The sequence below is a fragment of the Ruditapes philippinarum genome, unplaced genomic scaffold, assembly GCF_026571515.1.
Source record: "Ruditapes philippinarum isolate M1 unplaced genomic scaffold, ASM2657151v2 ctg6033_1_1_1_1, whole genome shotgun sequence".
Taxonomy (NCBI): Eukaryota; Metazoa; Mollusca; class Bivalvia; order Venerida; family Veneridae; genus Ruditapes; species Ruditapes philippinarum.
The window spans coordinates 23,679-40,377 of record NW_026859677.1 but is presented as its reverse complement, the minus strand read 5'-3'; the positions used below and the strand labels follow the sequence as shown (position 1 = coordinate 40,377).

General features: G+C 35.0%; 1 protein-coding gene across 1 annotated transcript in view; it reads right to left on the bottom strand.

Annotated features, from left to right (window-relative positions):
- Positions 1 to 9,354: 9,354 nt before the first annotated feature.
- The window catches only part of LOC132757482 (sushi domain-containing protein 2-like), a 30,107-nt gene continuing 22,762 nt past the window's right edge, over positions 9,355 to 16,699 (bottom strand). The window contains exons 16-17 of the mRNA XM_060748767.1: positions 12,071 to 12,215; positions 9,355 to 11,234 (exon numbers count right to left, since the gene is read on the bottom strand). Of these exons, the coding sequence (XP_060604750.1) occupies positions 11,165 to 11,234; positions 12,071 to 12,215 (215 nt within the window). The 3' untranslated portion in view covers positions 9,355 to 11,164. The remainder of the gene's footprint in view (positions 11,235 to 12,070; positions 12,216 to 16,699) is intronic.

Here is a 16,699-nt window from a genome sequence, read left to right as displayed (position 1 = left end):
GAAGTACTAAGAGAAACCATGCCATTTCACCAAGAAATCAAGTTTTGTTAGCATTAAGTTGTTTGCATCTGATTCCATGTATGAAGTCATTGGGGATACCTGCGGATTTAGTAAAAGTACTGTGTCAGGACACGGCTCAGACAATTTCGTCCTTCTTTATTCTATATTAAATCTGTCACATTAAAAGCTTCATTCTGGACTTCTATTAAAATAAAAGCTCAACAATGAAGATATGGAGGAGAAAAGGAAACTTGTTAGCCAAGATAACAAGAAAAATCAAGACCCCATCCAAACCATCTTGACTTGTCCTTTGATAGCCGTTACAATGCTACCAGAATGGTTTCATCATACAAGCCTGGGCAGGCTGCTTCGTAGGCTTATGGTGTTGCCATTGAAAATCATAACCAGCTTTAACTATGTAGTTGGACTAACAGTGCACAATACGCTTTGCTGGACTGGTGCATATATGCGAAACCAAGATTCGAAGTCAGTTGCCCTGGCCATTTTGATTGTACAGCAGAGATGCCATACATGCAGCGTCATTCTGAAAGGCAAATGGCATATGACAAAGGAAAGCATATTGGTTCGAACCCTGACAACAGATGGCGATGAAAAAGCCCACCTTGGAATGTCTAACTTCTACAACAAACTAGGAAGCGCATGGAAGGTTGCCCGTCAAGCAGCCCCTCATCATCTAGGCAGTCGCCAAATTAGAAGGGCCCGAGCTTCAAATTGGATCACAACATTGTTTCAAGGAAAGAGACTATCTAGCAAAGCAAAACAGCAAGCTACTGTATTTTTCGCAAAGAATTTAGCTAGATGCGGCGCCATTATTAAAAAGCTGCGATTAAAAGAAAATGGTGTCAAAGGAAATCTTAATACCGTAGAGCCACATTGGAGTGTTACGCTGGAAACTGTAACTTCTGTCCCGATGACTCGCTAGTTTGCTCTGGCATAGGGGAAGTTGTGGACTGGTGGTATAACTCTTCCTATCTACCAACACATGGTATTCATAATCTTTTGTTGGCTTTTCTATGGATACGTCTGAGTGAATACGCTGTCCAAAGTGTAACAAATAATTTCTCCACACAGACATTTGAAGGATTCAATAGAGCAGTGTTATCAACCTTGCCTTAAGAAATAAACTTGACAAGAAACTTTGCCGGCAGTCTTGCCTCAAAAACACTGCAGATAAATAATTCACTGCAGGATTCTGTTCAGAAAAGGTCAGCAGCCTAGCGGGTCATACTCTGTCACCAAGAGCTGGCAGATATCTGAAATCAGCTTCAAAAAGGCTACAAAGGCATAAAATCTACCAAAGAACACTGCAATTTAAGAAAAAGAGAAGACAAAGGCGATCCAAATTGGAGCACATGTACTATCTTGCTAGAAGTACAGGTCCGAATACTGAAGAATACAAAAAGGGACAGCTTGTCGAGGCAGGGCCTTCAACATTGTAGCGTTTCTCTGAAGCGCTGCCTTGACGGTGCAAATCCAAGTGAAATAAAAGCAAGGATGGGCCCCGTCACATTCATGCCAGAATGTCAGATAATGACCTGATTTGCCGGTCGAAACGGGAAAGCTCAAATGTTACAAAAAATTAAATTAAAAAAAAACAACAACATGTATACTAAGCAGCGAGAAATAGAACAGAAAAAGTTATCCACATGGTCCCTAACAGCAGGTCAATTATCTGAAAAAGATATAAAAAATGCTTCAAATTAACAAGTCCCCTGTAATAACACTATGATGATGAATGCACTAGGCAATGTGATAATAGATTTCAATCTGCATCAAAATGACCATAGCACCTACAATGAGAAAAACATTTTTTTCTTAAATTATTTATACCGCACGCCTCAAGTACGAGATGATGAATATTGATACATAATTTATTGTTGCATTAATGAAATGCTTGTTGACTTGCTTGAATATCAAAGTCCCTGAAATAAACCATTAGAGCAATACGATGACTTGTTCAGGTCCTATGTCTACGGCTCTCTACGTTTCTTGGATCTCTGTAGCGAATCTGTCCATAGCTTTGCAGCTTCACAAATCCTGTCCAAAAAACACATTCTCCATTTGCATGTATGACACTTTTGCTGCTCAATTTCTTTCGGCACACTTCTTTTACCTCATCCATACCTATTTATTATCAAACTTAGCCCTAGGGAATAAAGCAATTTAAAGTAATAAAACAGGTCAATTCTGAAATAAAATTTAAATTTAATTTATATATTTAAAAAAAAAAATAATAGCTTAATTTCAACAAAATGATATTTGTATTTTATAGATCATGTAGATATAGCCCGGTATTGTTTCTTTATTTTTTTCTGATGATCTAAACAATTGAAGACGACTATTTATCAAGGGAAGACAACTCCAGGCCATTTTGGGCATATTTCAATATGTCAAAATTATTTTTTTAATAAAATAAAAAATTCACATACCTGACAATAATCCTCTTTGTTGCTGACTTTAATGTACCAAGTCTACAAGCATGCTAATTTTCATGCAATTATTATCGGTAGTTTTCATGGAATCCAATTTTACCATATTTTATATTGGACACGGCCCACTCAATTTTCGTCCTTCTTTATTCCATAGTAAATCTGTCACATTTAAAGCTTCATTCTGGACTTCTTTTAAACTCATAAGAATTCTGTATTTCATAACTTTAAACATCAACACTAGAAAAGTTAGTCGAAGCCCGAAATGTCCTATATTAGCCATCTAGATTTCACAATATATCTTGATTTGTTAAGTCACTGTCAAATTATCAAAGTTTCAAATGTCATGTATGCTAGCGTGTAGTTCTTATCGAATCCTTCCACCAAGAAATGAGATCCTGCAGAATACACAAAAAAAACAACTTTTAAAGTCATCAGAAATGACATTAAATGTACACTGTTACAATAAATACACTAAAATGTAACCAGTCACATCAAAAATGACTTAAAATAGGACACTTAAAAATTTCAAAGAACTATTTTCTGGGCTGGGTTTAATTCCGTACCGGGGTGAGACCGTCAAGAGCGGTTAACAGTTTCACAGATGCACTAATAAGTCACATCCATGAGTTTGTGCACTGGCCACATAACGACAAAAAAAAGAAAATTTCTTCACACTTTTTCGATGTCGCCCGATTTACGAATGTAATCGGCTGCATTGACGGCACACATGTTAGGATCCAGGCACCAAAGGACCGATGAGGCCTCCTCCTTCGTAAACAGAAAAGGCTATCATAGTATTTCTGTACAAGCTGTCTGTGATAATGAAGGTATATTTTCACTTTTGTTCAAATCGTTTGTGTATCACGATTTAGGTCAAAGCTGCTTACAACAATAAATAAAAAAACAACTTTGGGTAAATCGGTTTAAAGACAAAATGGTATCACTTTCCGTGATATCTTTATACTTAGTGCAAACAGTCAACTTTTATTTTGGATAATTAAATTTAAAAATTCAAAAATTCCCCTTTGTTATCTTACTTACAACTAATTATTAATATTGGCTAAATACGCATAAAGGAATTCTTCAATCTTTAAAGTTCTAAGATTAAAAAAAAAGGTTTTTTTTCAACTTCGTGAAGGAAACATAAAGTCATAAAAAATCAGATGAAATCATAACATAACTGTTAAAATTCTTTCATTCCTGTGTAAGGAGACACTACACGGTGTGTCTTAAACTACCCCAAGAGTCCATATGACACCTCAAGACTACTCCAAAAGTCCAAAATCAGGTTGTCTACCTAACATAATAATGACTCACAAATATTATCAACATTGTAATTTTTCACTATGTATTAATCAAGTATGTTCTACTACAGGTAAATTCACGAGTGTAAATGCAAGTTGGCCAGGTTCTTGCCATGATAGTCATGTTTTCAGAACATCGGGGCTTTGTCAGCGTCTTGAGAAAGATAACAAAAGTTTTTCAGATGGGTTCCTTCTCGGTGATAGCGGGTATTTAAATTATTTTGTTCAATCTTTTGCTTAACATCTTATAAAAGATGGAAACATTTGATTCATTTGATTTGTCAATTCATTTTAGAGCCTAGTTAATGCAATTCTAATTTATTTATATTAAAAGGGCCACATGCGCTGGACAGAAATACTTTGATAATATCTATTTGTGAAAGAAAAGCAAAGCAGAAGATGTTTATAAAATGTATATATAAATTGTACGTTCTTTAGAAGCTTGATATTTGAAAAAAGTTAATATCATTGCAACTTGTAACGGGAATTTATTTATGAAATAGATAATTAATAACAGCTCGAGGTGTTATAAAGCTGCATGTTTTTTTCAGTTGCCACCAAAAAACTTTCAGTGATAATATAGTTTTATTTCTTAACGAACAATCTTCAAACTGAATCTTAAGATACGACTAATTGAGTAGATCAGACAAACTTGACCATGACTTTTGAATGATTTTGATAATCAAGTTATAATGCTGCTTGATATTTAATATAACTTGATATATGTCTTTTCACGTGCTTGGTCACAACAACCTATATAGGAATAATCCTTTAAGGAGACAAAATTTGACATTGGCCCATGAATGACCTTGATATTGAAGGTAAAACTATTGAAATGTGCTTTAATTGTCTTGGCCGGATTGGATTATTTTTTGTCATCAACTTATGTAGTGACTTATTCATGCTTGCGCGTAACTTCCATTTAGAAAAGACGGCAAATATAAAAATGAACATAAACTTTATTTGACCATGACATTCAGTGCTCTTCCTCCGTTTTGTAATGGAAAGTGGGAGCATTCCTGTACGAAATTTTCTGGACGGAAATTGGGTGAAATTCAAAGACAGATTCCGCCCAGAAATTTAAATTCTCCCCCGAATATACAAGTGTTAAACCTTTTTCTTTTGGCATGCATCTCGGCCGTATTCCAGGTGGAAATGGCACGGATTATGGGCGGAATTTGGACGAAATATACAAATGAGATGGGGGGGGGGGAATTTTGAAGCGGAATCTTGGGGCGGAATTTCGGAGCGGAATTGTCAAACAAGATTCTGGGCGAAATTCTGGGGGCGGATTTTTTATGAGTTTAACACATGCATGTGTATTTTCAACTATTTTGGGATAAAATTATTTTTGCTGGAAGTGTTTCAATCATAAATTTGTTTCAAATGTTTCTGATTATTTAAATTACTATTTCTTTAATCGATGTCCGTTTTAAGTCCACTGCCTGTGTTTCCTAGAACTTCTTGTGGTTGTGCTCACCTTTAATAATAAAATTCATAATATGTTTTATTGCAAGATTATATGTAGTTATATTTCATATTTTTTAATAATATCAAATTTTATGTTTCAACAGTATCAAATATTAATTATGCTTACGCATATTCAAAAATACTAAAGCAACACAGAATCTTATTTCAGTGCACAAGTGTTTATGAATTGCTTTGTATAAGATTAATTGATTGCTTTATTTGTGACACTATTTATTACTGGGTTTTCAAGGAAAATGATGAATAGTTAAGTATTGAGATTTAAAAATCTGTCTTTTCAGGATTAATACTGCACATCATTATTAAACACCTGGCATCTCACAGTCAGCACTTAAGTCACAGCCTGCAAATATGAGTGTCAAATGTAATTTTAGATTGTTCCATTGAAAACAAAATACATACATGTAAAATAATAAATGATTATGATAACCCTGTTCAACTGCACGAAACTACTGGTTGTACCATTGAGTCCTATTGAATCAAATTAATTAAATTTGTTTAATTTCCAGGAAATGAAAAAGATATACTTGCTTGCTGTATTATAAATTCGTTATAAAGATCCCTGACATGTATATGGCCCTATATAAACGGCTGTTTGCATATTTACAATAAAAAATATTATTGTGTTTATTTTTTTAATTGTATGGTTACATTAATTGAACAAATCTATATGGCTATAATCTGTATAATAGTTTCCCTAGTATCTGAGTATTGATTAATAACATTACATTAGTACTGATATTAATTACAGTAAAAAATTCAATTAAGACCACCATTGGTCTTCAACCAGTGTTCCCAAGTGCGGGGTGGTCTCCATTATGATTATTCTTATAATCATTGCTGACATGCTTTACTCATGAGCATGGTAAATTTGTATGAACAAACAACTTGTATCTCACCATTACAAAATAAAAGTTGTTGTTGTTATAACATACTGTACTACAGTAGTCCTGGTCTGGTGTTGCTTGTCTCTGATAGAAAATTGTCTCTAGCCTTTCTGAAAAGGAAAGATATGGAGTAGGAAGGAAGGGGTAGTGAAATGTTTGATGCAGAAATGCAAGCCGACAAACTGCCTGAACTTCTTGTTTTAATATGTGTGTATGTATAGGTCTTTTTTCTCTCTTAATTTCCAGAGCATTTTAATGTTGAGCTTTTTATCTAGTTTGGGTCAATATTTAAGTGGCCTTATGCTAATTGTTACACTGTCAAGTTGAGACAAAATACCTATATATTTAAAAAAGATTGACTATAACTATCACTGTCATTGACAAAGAATTGATAATGACAAAAATTTAAAAAAAAAATCAAATATGCATAAAATATACATTTGCACACAGATTTTCTCAATTCAATTCAAATCAATTTAATCTTTTCATAACTTGAAAGTTACTACTAATTCTTAGACATTTCTGTGGGCCACAGAGATTAACGATTTTTCAGCTGATTTTAATTATAAGATTTAAAAAAAATATGACAAATGTAGTTTCTTATTATTGAGTAATCATTTAGTGACCCGATAATTGTGGTTCACATTATGTGATGCAGGCAGAATGATAATCAGGATACATTGACAAAAGAAAGACACCACAATGGACTGTGTTATTTCAAGGCACATAATTCCATATAAATGAAAAAAATCTTTTTTGGAATAATATTGGAAAACACTTATAAGTCTTAATGTGTGAAACTTTGGCTAAATCATTGATCAGCTTAAGCCTAGAACTTTGATATTGCATATAGCATCAATTTGTAGATTTCTACAAAAGTTACATTAGTTACATTAACAATGACCCTGAGATCAAACTTGGTCATGCCCTTTGAGTCATAATGCCTTATGAATATTAATTGATGGACATATGTATAAGTAAACATTGTATCATTGCCTTGTAGAACTCTAATAAAGCAATATGAATTAATAAAATTGACTAGATTAGTCTAACAAATTTTCATTTGGGTGTATATTACACACGGCCCACCACCGTCGTTCTAGTTTATCTTACATAAGATCCTCTTTAGCCTTCTGTTTCAAGTTTGCCCATTTATCAACACAGGCCTGCTCTGATCTCTGCGCGTATGCAAGAGCAGATATCTTGTTACTTATTTCTTTCCATATTTCGGACTTTCGGGCATTTGTGACTTGATTTGTAAATTTTGAGTTAGGCACTTCAAAATTTTCTTTTACTAATTCCTCAAGATTCACATTGAAATTTGTTGCTCTTAACCGTTTTACATTTTTTAAAGACTTTGGATTCAGACGATTCAGACGCCATTTTGCAGACTACAGAAAGGGGAATTATGGGATTGAATGAACCTGTTAACAGCTGGTTAAAATTTAACAGGGGTGACAATTAACACTCCCGTCAAAAAGTTTTGAGCAACAAGTTTTTAACAGACTGTTAAGTAACAGCCGGTTAGCTATTTTAACGGACTGTTTATTTAACAGGCAGTTAAATTTAACAGAGCTTTGAGAAACCGGCCCCTGGGTTCTAATCATTTATGTGGGAGATAAAGCATGTTTCCTAGGAAGGTCAAGAGTGCGACAAAGATTGTCTATGCTAGCACCAGTAAAAATTACTGGAAAAGTATCTGACTTCTCCCTCACAAGAAAAATGCTCGATATGGTTATATTAACAAAGATTCGTAGTGATTGAACAAATATAATAATGCAATAAAACAAAGCAAAAAACATGGATAACTAGAAGAAAAGTGGATATATACAGTGTGTATATTGCATAACATTAGTACATGTACTGCAGGAAAATGTATTGCAACTCTTTAATCTTCTTAAAATTAAGATTTCAACAATCTTTGCTTTTGTAAAACACTTATGATTCGCAGATTTTATGTATACAGTTATATATTGTATATCTGTAAAGGTATATTATATTTTTCTTTCCAACTGCAGCTTTATTTTGTTCTGATCATTCACATTCACTCTTGGTAGGAATTTCTTAGTTCATTATAATATGATCATACTGTTTATATCGAAATCACATGGTAGACAAACAACTACACCGAATTGTTCCTATTTCACTTGAGTTTAAACATGTACACTACCCAGTTAATACTTACAAGTAGCTTTAACAGATAACGTTTGCTTTTTTCGAATTAAATAAGTCTTTAAATCTCCATATTGAAGATTAAACATTTAGATAAGCGGCGGATTTTGGTTTGGTTTTACATTACACAAACACAATAAAGGTCGACTTTCTAGCTTTAATTTACTGGTGGAGGTAGACCTCAGGTTTTCATTCGCGCATTGTTTAAGGCAGTAGATCTACGCCGTTCTGTGAGCTAAGTTAGATATCTTCCTCACAAGAAATAATCCAAAGCCCCAGGCGGGCGGTGAGGAGCAAGTGTCAAAGAACGCCTCTATAAAGAGCTAATCTGCTAATATTTTGTAAGATAAAAATGAGTGTATATTTATAAAAAATCACAAAAAAAAATTCTTCTAACATTTTCAAAGCTATTTTATTGAAGATATTTATTTTACATCATATGTTTAGACACTAATATACAGAATAGGAATAACTAGTATACATGTATACAGGCATCTTTTATTGCTACTTCGGTTATTAGTAACATAGTTTCTTTATTTTATAGTAAAAGTTGTAATATTAGAAAAGTGCATCTTTTGCTACTTCAGTTATTAGTAATATAGTTTCTGTCTTTTATAGTAAAAGTGGTAATATTAGAAATGATAGTTGTTCTCGCAGTGATAGTCAAAGTATTGTTGACCGTTGTGGAAGAAGTAGCAGAGGAAAGATCATCAAGAGTATATGCGGCATTGATACTAACAAAAACATACTTTTGGCATTGTATCACTACAAAAACATTTTTTGTAGTGATACATTCGATGCCAACATAATCTTCCATATGCAAATATGTTTTATGCCATCAAATACAAATATTATGAAAATAAATTTATTTCATTACAACTAACAATACATTTTTTCAGTAGCAATAAAATACAAGTCAATATACTAAACTACAATATAAGATAATAACATTGTATTATATGCATGTAATCCTAAAGGCATAAATGAATACATTTTTCCATATTAAGTAAAAGCAAACATGAGCTTTAAAACGTTTATATAATTGTTTGAAGTACACATTAGACACTTATCAGCTGAAAACGTAGCACTGAATGTGAAATTATTTGTCATAAAAGAAGCAAAATGTAAACAAAGTAGTATTTGACTTCCATACAAAATACAAATCATTATAACTAAACTAATTTACAAAAACAACAGATGCAAAATAAGTTTCGAGTAATAAGTTCATTATGTTGGAAGCAATAAGCTTATTGAAACACTAATTCTCTAAACTCTTATTCGTTCCTGGAACCAACCAGTACTAAGCAATGAATGTAAAGTTTCCTGCTCAAGGAAACAACGGCTGGCCCCTGACGGGTTTGAATGCACGGTCGGCAATCATTAGATTACTAGTCAGACGCGTTAACCACTCGGCCACGCCGCCAAGTAATTGGGCAATGAGTAAAATTCTGGAAACTATAACAGGACACCAGAATTAAAAAAAAGCCTTTGGGAAGTAGAATTAAAAGCATTGCTGGAGCATAATGGGCCGTTTAGCAAATTGCTGTTTTAATACACAACATCTTTTCATATTGCATTGTAAATAGTTAACATTTGCATTACAGACCGTCTCACACAGAAAACGGTTCCCATACGGTATACTCGGTTATACACGGGTTGACTGGTACGAGTATTTAGCTCCAACTGTGCTTGGAGATTAGTTGATACGAGTTAGACTCGAATGTAGCATAAGTTTGTACGAATAAAGCACGGATGTACTCGGTTAAGCAAGGTTTGAACACGATTTGCATACAAATACATATGATTGTTGTACGGTTCAAAGGTCGGTCTAGTACGATTAAGTACTACGTTTACTCGATTTTTTTTCGACATTCACAGGGTTTACATAGGGTCCCTCCGACTTTTGTTTAAGTTATGCTCGAATTATTAGACATTCGAGTATGTTTTTATATAAATTGACCCATTTTGATGGAGATCCCACCGAGCTGACATCCGACCCTGAATCCCTGGGAGAAACGGGTCTCTCTTCAGGTAGTGCCGGTGGATCCTCGGGCTTATCACGGTCAGCAGGTTGAAGTGGCCTGCGGGCCTGGATGGCCTTTCTTGTATTCCTTCTGTGCGTGGGAACCTTCTTCTTTGGATGTATTCTAGTGTTATGCAGCAAGTACTCTGGGTAGATCTAGCAGCTGAGGGTGGCAGCAGTTGTACAGTTCGTGATGACGTAGAGGCCGTTAAAGACCGTGCGAGGCCGAATGAGACCGTGTACACCCGAACTATACCGTGTCTGCCATGCATGATTCGTACTTGGTCGTATGACGATGGTATGACCCCGTGTGTGCACTCGTGTGTATCGTGCCGTTATCGTGTTACATTCGGGTGTTAATCAGATGTTGGAGGTAGGACTTGGGGACGGTCTCGAACGATTCCATACGATTTATATACGATCTTGACACGGTTAGGCTCAATCGTGGAGTGGACTTCAAATACGGTTATATATAGCTCATACGGTCTCTTACGGTCTTGTACGGTCGCTTATACGATCACACACGGACCGGACATGACATCCGTACCAGTTTTTTTAAAGTTTCAAAAATCATACACGACTTACACGGATACAATGGTCCGAGTGTAATTCGGATAACGCCACGGTTGGTTCGGTTGTATGTACGGTTTACACGGGTGGCCAACCGTATAAGCCCTGTGTTCTGTGTGAGACGGGCTGTAGCATTACATTATTATATAATACAATACAAAAATATAAATGTGAAACTATGTATGATATATGTATGAAATTCTGGTATTGCTGGTTTGAAATTTGTTTGAAATGTTTCCTATTTTATTAACATTATTTTGGTACTGGTCACTTAACATCCTCAGGTTTCATAGCGACCGCTTCGTCAGTTGCATATGGAGCACCGTCTTTTCGGTTTCTAAAATGTTAAAAAGGTTAAATAATAATAATGATAATAAATTTATGAGTAAAATAATCAATAAACTAGAGTATACATTGTAACCAGCATGCAAAGGACAGTCTGATAAGTAGTGATTTTTGCGGGCTTTTTGATAGTGACATTGAACTTTAATTTTGAAAAGCAATATGCGGGTCTTGTGGTGAAAAGCTATATCCATTTTAGTGTGTGTTGAAGAGAGAATTGGTGTCCTGATTTCCCATTTAATTAATATGAATCAATCTACAACAGCATCCATATATACAATGATTTCGTGGCTAGTTGTTCTATCTGATACTAAACACTATCAACATAAATATTTATAGAATTGCAGACCTACTATTTAGACCAATTCATTTTAAATTTGTTATATATCATCTAGCAATATGCAATTTGTGTTAATACTATAGCATTTACAACAGGAGCTGTCACGCAAATGACAAATGCCCAAGAAAATGTTTTTTAAGCACTCAGGTATTATAAAAAGAAAAGAGAGTGAGAGTAACTAATTGCTTAATATTGTTTTTGTGAAATAAAGTGCTATTAATGGCAACCTTAATACCTTGGGACAAGGGTCTTGGATGCGACAAATCATCTTGATGTGGTAGACATTTGAGCCAAGCTATGTATGACAAAGTTACAGTCCAGACACGAATGAAGAGTGGACGTACAGACAGACGGACGGTGCGATTTTAATATGCCGCCCTTCGGATGATAAAATTAATATGAAAGAAGTGTAAATTTCTATATGTTAACAATTGGTGAAGTATGGTAACACCATTCTATAAAATATAACTTTTGAATTTAAAAAATCTTACCCATTTCTTCTTTTCCGTACAAAAACGAGGACAACCACAATAATTATAATTGCTACAACAACCAAAACAGCAATCACGATGCCAACAATCATTCCTGTGTTAGACGAGTTAGACGAATTTTCCATTTCCATTTCCGTTTCCAATTCTGAAAATAAATTGACAACAAAGATCTTTAGCGTGTCTAAACAGCAGCCAATGGTTTTTTTTATCAATTTAAAGTCATTATTGCCAAATTGTCGGAAACAAAAAGACAAGAGAAAAACTTTGCTAATTGGCTTAAGCAAAAATATAAAAAAGAAGCTATGCTAGTTATCCGGTCTGTCTCTCTCTCTGACGCAAGCGAAAAGTTATTTCAATCGGCTTCTTTCTCTTTGACGCCAAAAGACAACAAGGCGGTGTCAACTGACTACTTTACTCTTTTTCGTAAAGTAAAACACAAAAAATGTTAAAAAGTTTACACCTTAAATACGCTTAAAAATGGAAACATGAGAATGTTGCACGGTCTGTTTGATGGAGCCTGTTCATAGCCGGTGGTCGTTAATTGCAAACTACAGTCCACGCCCCCTAGAACCAGCTTTTGCAGAATTTAACAAATAAACATGTAAATAGTGAAAAATGGAATGTAGAAACATTCTTTCCGTTTATACTGCGGTTATCATGGAACCTCCAATTTGATACGTCCGTGCCATTCCATATGTAGAAGCGTATGGTCCAAAAGTAAATGTGTGCTCTTAACGAGAAAACAATTGGCGAAACTAAATAGAATGATATTTTTTAGTTGGAATTCGATGTTTGAAACTTGTATATCACAGACAAGACGTCAAAAGACAAATTAAGACATCATGCTGATTGTATCGTTTTAAAGACGGTATCCTGACTCTGTGTCGCTAGCAAAGAGACAACAAAATAGATAAATACAGAATCCCTAAAGAAAGCCCAACACGGCAAAATTGAAAATGTTGCAGGCTCGGTTTGATTGAGCCTGTTCATGGACGGTACTGGAAAGTGCAAGTTACCGTCCACGCCCCCTAGCACCGGCTTAAGCAGAATTCAACATTTAAACATGAAATGGTAAAATTTGGAATTTAGAAACATCCACAGATGTGTTCATACGGCGGTTAAACCATGAAATATAGAATTTTGCTTCTTGTCTTAAGTGGAAATGATGCCAATAAGGGAATAAAACGTGTTATTTTGGGCACAACCAAAGGTTGGAAAAACGGTTTATGTATAACTTAACAAAACAAAACGAGTATTGAGATTATTATTGCTACCGTCAGAGAACAACTAAAACCTAGCAAGGAGTCAAATATAACTTTTTTATAAGCGTGATACAACTGTAATAACAAAATTATGTGTATGCGTCTTCTCAAATATTGACATTAAAATACCTGCTGTCAGTCTATAGATGTTTTAATAGTAGTTAAACGAACTATTTTATGGACAGTTTACGCACAATAAGTTTGTATGAATATATTCATCTTGTCCATGTGCACACTCACAGGCGGGTCACTCCGTGAAAATGTCGCCAGAAGACGAAGAATTTGATCATTTAAATTCCACTGTTTATTTTGGAAGAGGTGCTGAAAAATCTCCAAATAGGGACAACGTTACTTTGGAATTCATTTTACATCGTTTAGAAGCATTGGAGGCAAATATTCACGCTAAAACTCTGTATTCAGTGATTTGCAGGAGAAATATAGTTCTATACGATCATCAGTTGATAAGGTTATTTTACCCACTAATTTGAAATTGCATGATTCACGTACTGGAATTAAAGAGAAGATCAGCCTGTGCTAAACGTATTGTCCAGATGTGGTAGGTACGTTGAGCCTGTAATAAAATTACTTAGCCAGGTACAGGAAGGCAAACAGTTGGATTTAGATCCTATAGCAACAGTGCTAGCTGAAAATTTTAGCATTTACAGGACGAATATTCCGCCTTACTTGTGAAAGGTAGATTTGATTCTAACACAGCCAACTTATTTCGTGCTCTTACTAAGGGCAATTCTGGCTTTACAGAGCGTAATATTAACAACGTGCGGGTTGCACCTGAATTATCCAGTATACACAACAGATACAGTGCACCAGTCATATCCAAGTTTGCAAGGAGGTTTGTTACAGGAGATTACTATTTTTGTTAAAGTGGTGCTAGTGGTGATTTTCCACGAAGTGCATATCGTGGACGTTTTGACGTATTTGGTGGTTCTAGGAGCCGTTTTCCTACAGATTTTGGTAGGGGTCGTGGTGCATCTCAACAGTTACAGGATTTTATTAAAGAACAGTAACATTATTATATTTTTTGTAGTAAAGTTATAGGTAATAATCCCTATTGGAGCTAATGAACAGGTTTAAATTGGTTAGAATATGGTGTAAACTTTCCTTTCATTGTGATATTGAATGTTTTGAATTTGTGAATAGGTCATTTTCAGACAAAGAAGCACGTTTTCTGGAGAAGGAATTGAATGATCTGTTACTGCAAGGGTATATTGAAATTTGTCAGGTTAAACCAAAGTACATTTCGCCTATTAACTGTGTTTCAAAGAAAAATTAGAATTTCCGTATTGTAACCGACCTACGTTTTTTGGATTCAAAGTGCGTTGCACCTAAGTTTTGTAATGAAGATATCAACACTGTTATTTCTGTTGTTCAATCAAGAGATTATATGATAACAGCAGATATTAAAAACGGATGTTTTCATATTCCTGTTCATGCTGAATATCAAGAGTACTAAATTTATTACAAGTGGACCGTTCTTCCTTTCGGGCATTGTTGTAGTCCATTTTATTTTTACAAAGTTGTTAGGGAAGTTATCAAGTATTTACGCTCTATAGGTTTTCGCGTTGTAGCATATATGGAAGATTTTATTGTGTTCGGATCCTAAAAAAAAACATTGAAACTTTCAAAAACATTTTTGTATCGGTATGACAGAATTTAGGTTTAGCCATTAACTATGAAATATCTTCATTAACACCCGAGCTTGTTACACATCGGATACATTATTGACAATACTGGGGATGAAGCTTTAATTAGCATAAATCCAGGAAGAATCAGAATTCTTCAAAGACATTTTGCGTCGTGGTTATGCAAGTGCAAAAAAGAAAAACTAGCGCGTGTAGCGGGTCAATGTGTTTCTATGAGTGTAGCGGGTCAATGTGTTTCTATGACTAAATATGTATTACCAGAAAATTGCTTTTAAGAAATGTTGATAGGCTTTTGCAAACAAGGAAATCGTGGCAGGATACGTTGAATTTTGATAAGTATACTTTTCCTGACCTTACATGGTGGTATAATTCAGTACATAACTGGAATCCAGTGGGTGCTAGTGTACTAAACAAAACATCGTTTGATGTACAATTAGTGACAGACTCTTTTGGCTACGGATGGGGGCATGGATACCGAACTACGAGGCACAAGGCCTTTTGGACAAGTCTATGACGTACAGAAGTTCAAACTTCCGCGAATTGTCAGCTGTGTTAATGGGGCTTCTCTCATTCATAACTCACTTGGAAGGCAAACATGTCCAAGTGTTGTCAGACAGTATTACCACTGTAGCTTTTCTGAACAATATGGGGAGTTCAACTACTCATCTAGATACTGTTGCACGCAATATCCACATAACGGCAATGGATCACAATATCACAATAGGAGCTCGTTTTCTTTCAGGGATGGAAAATTATCGTGCCAACCAGTTATCCCGCATAAAGTCTACGTACGAATGGAAATTACACCCAAATTTATTCAACATGTTGGACAGGATTTGGAGGCCGCACGACATAGATTGTTTGCGTTCATCACTACAACGCAACTGTCAATTTACATCTCAATGTTTTGGGATCCTTTAACACACGTAGTAGACGAGTTAGCACAAGTCGATTAGGGTCTTTTCAACAACTATGTCAATCCTCCATTTGCATTGATTCCAAAGGTGCTGAACATAATATGTCCACAGCGAGCAATTGCAACGTTAATAGCACCAAAGTTGGAAAGCAAACATTGGTACAAAAACTGATTTCCATGTTAATAGGTGTACCAAACCACTGCCATTATCAAAAAGAACAGTATAAGCCATCGGGCCTAAAATAGAACTAATCAAAAACAGGTATTTAAAGATGTATGCATAAATAATCTGTGGTCAGCTAGGTTAAGATGTATGGGGTGGTCTGTTAGGGCTGCTCGTCAGACTACGCATTGTATTGCAGAATCCACTATGCATATTTACAATCATTATGCAAATTGTTACGTTTCATTTTGTAAGGACAAAGGAATACCATTTGTTGAAAATAGAACATTAGACCATTTAGCGGAATTTTTATGCGAAATAGCAGATTCTTCTGAACGACCTGAATCTATACTTAGTACAGTGTCTGCTTCCATATCCTCCTTGATTCAGTCTATAGATAAGGATTCACCTATTCAAAATCCAGACATAAAAAGACTTATTGTTTCATTGACTAAAACAGGGACCATAAGGTCAATGTCTCGCTGATTATTACAACTTTTGGGTGACAATAGCAATTTATCTGTTGCGGATTTACGAATGAAGTAGGTAATGATGACACGTCCATCTGATTTGGCGCCTAAGGCAAATATATTTAACCGGGATGATTTCGAACTTCAACGGATTGCA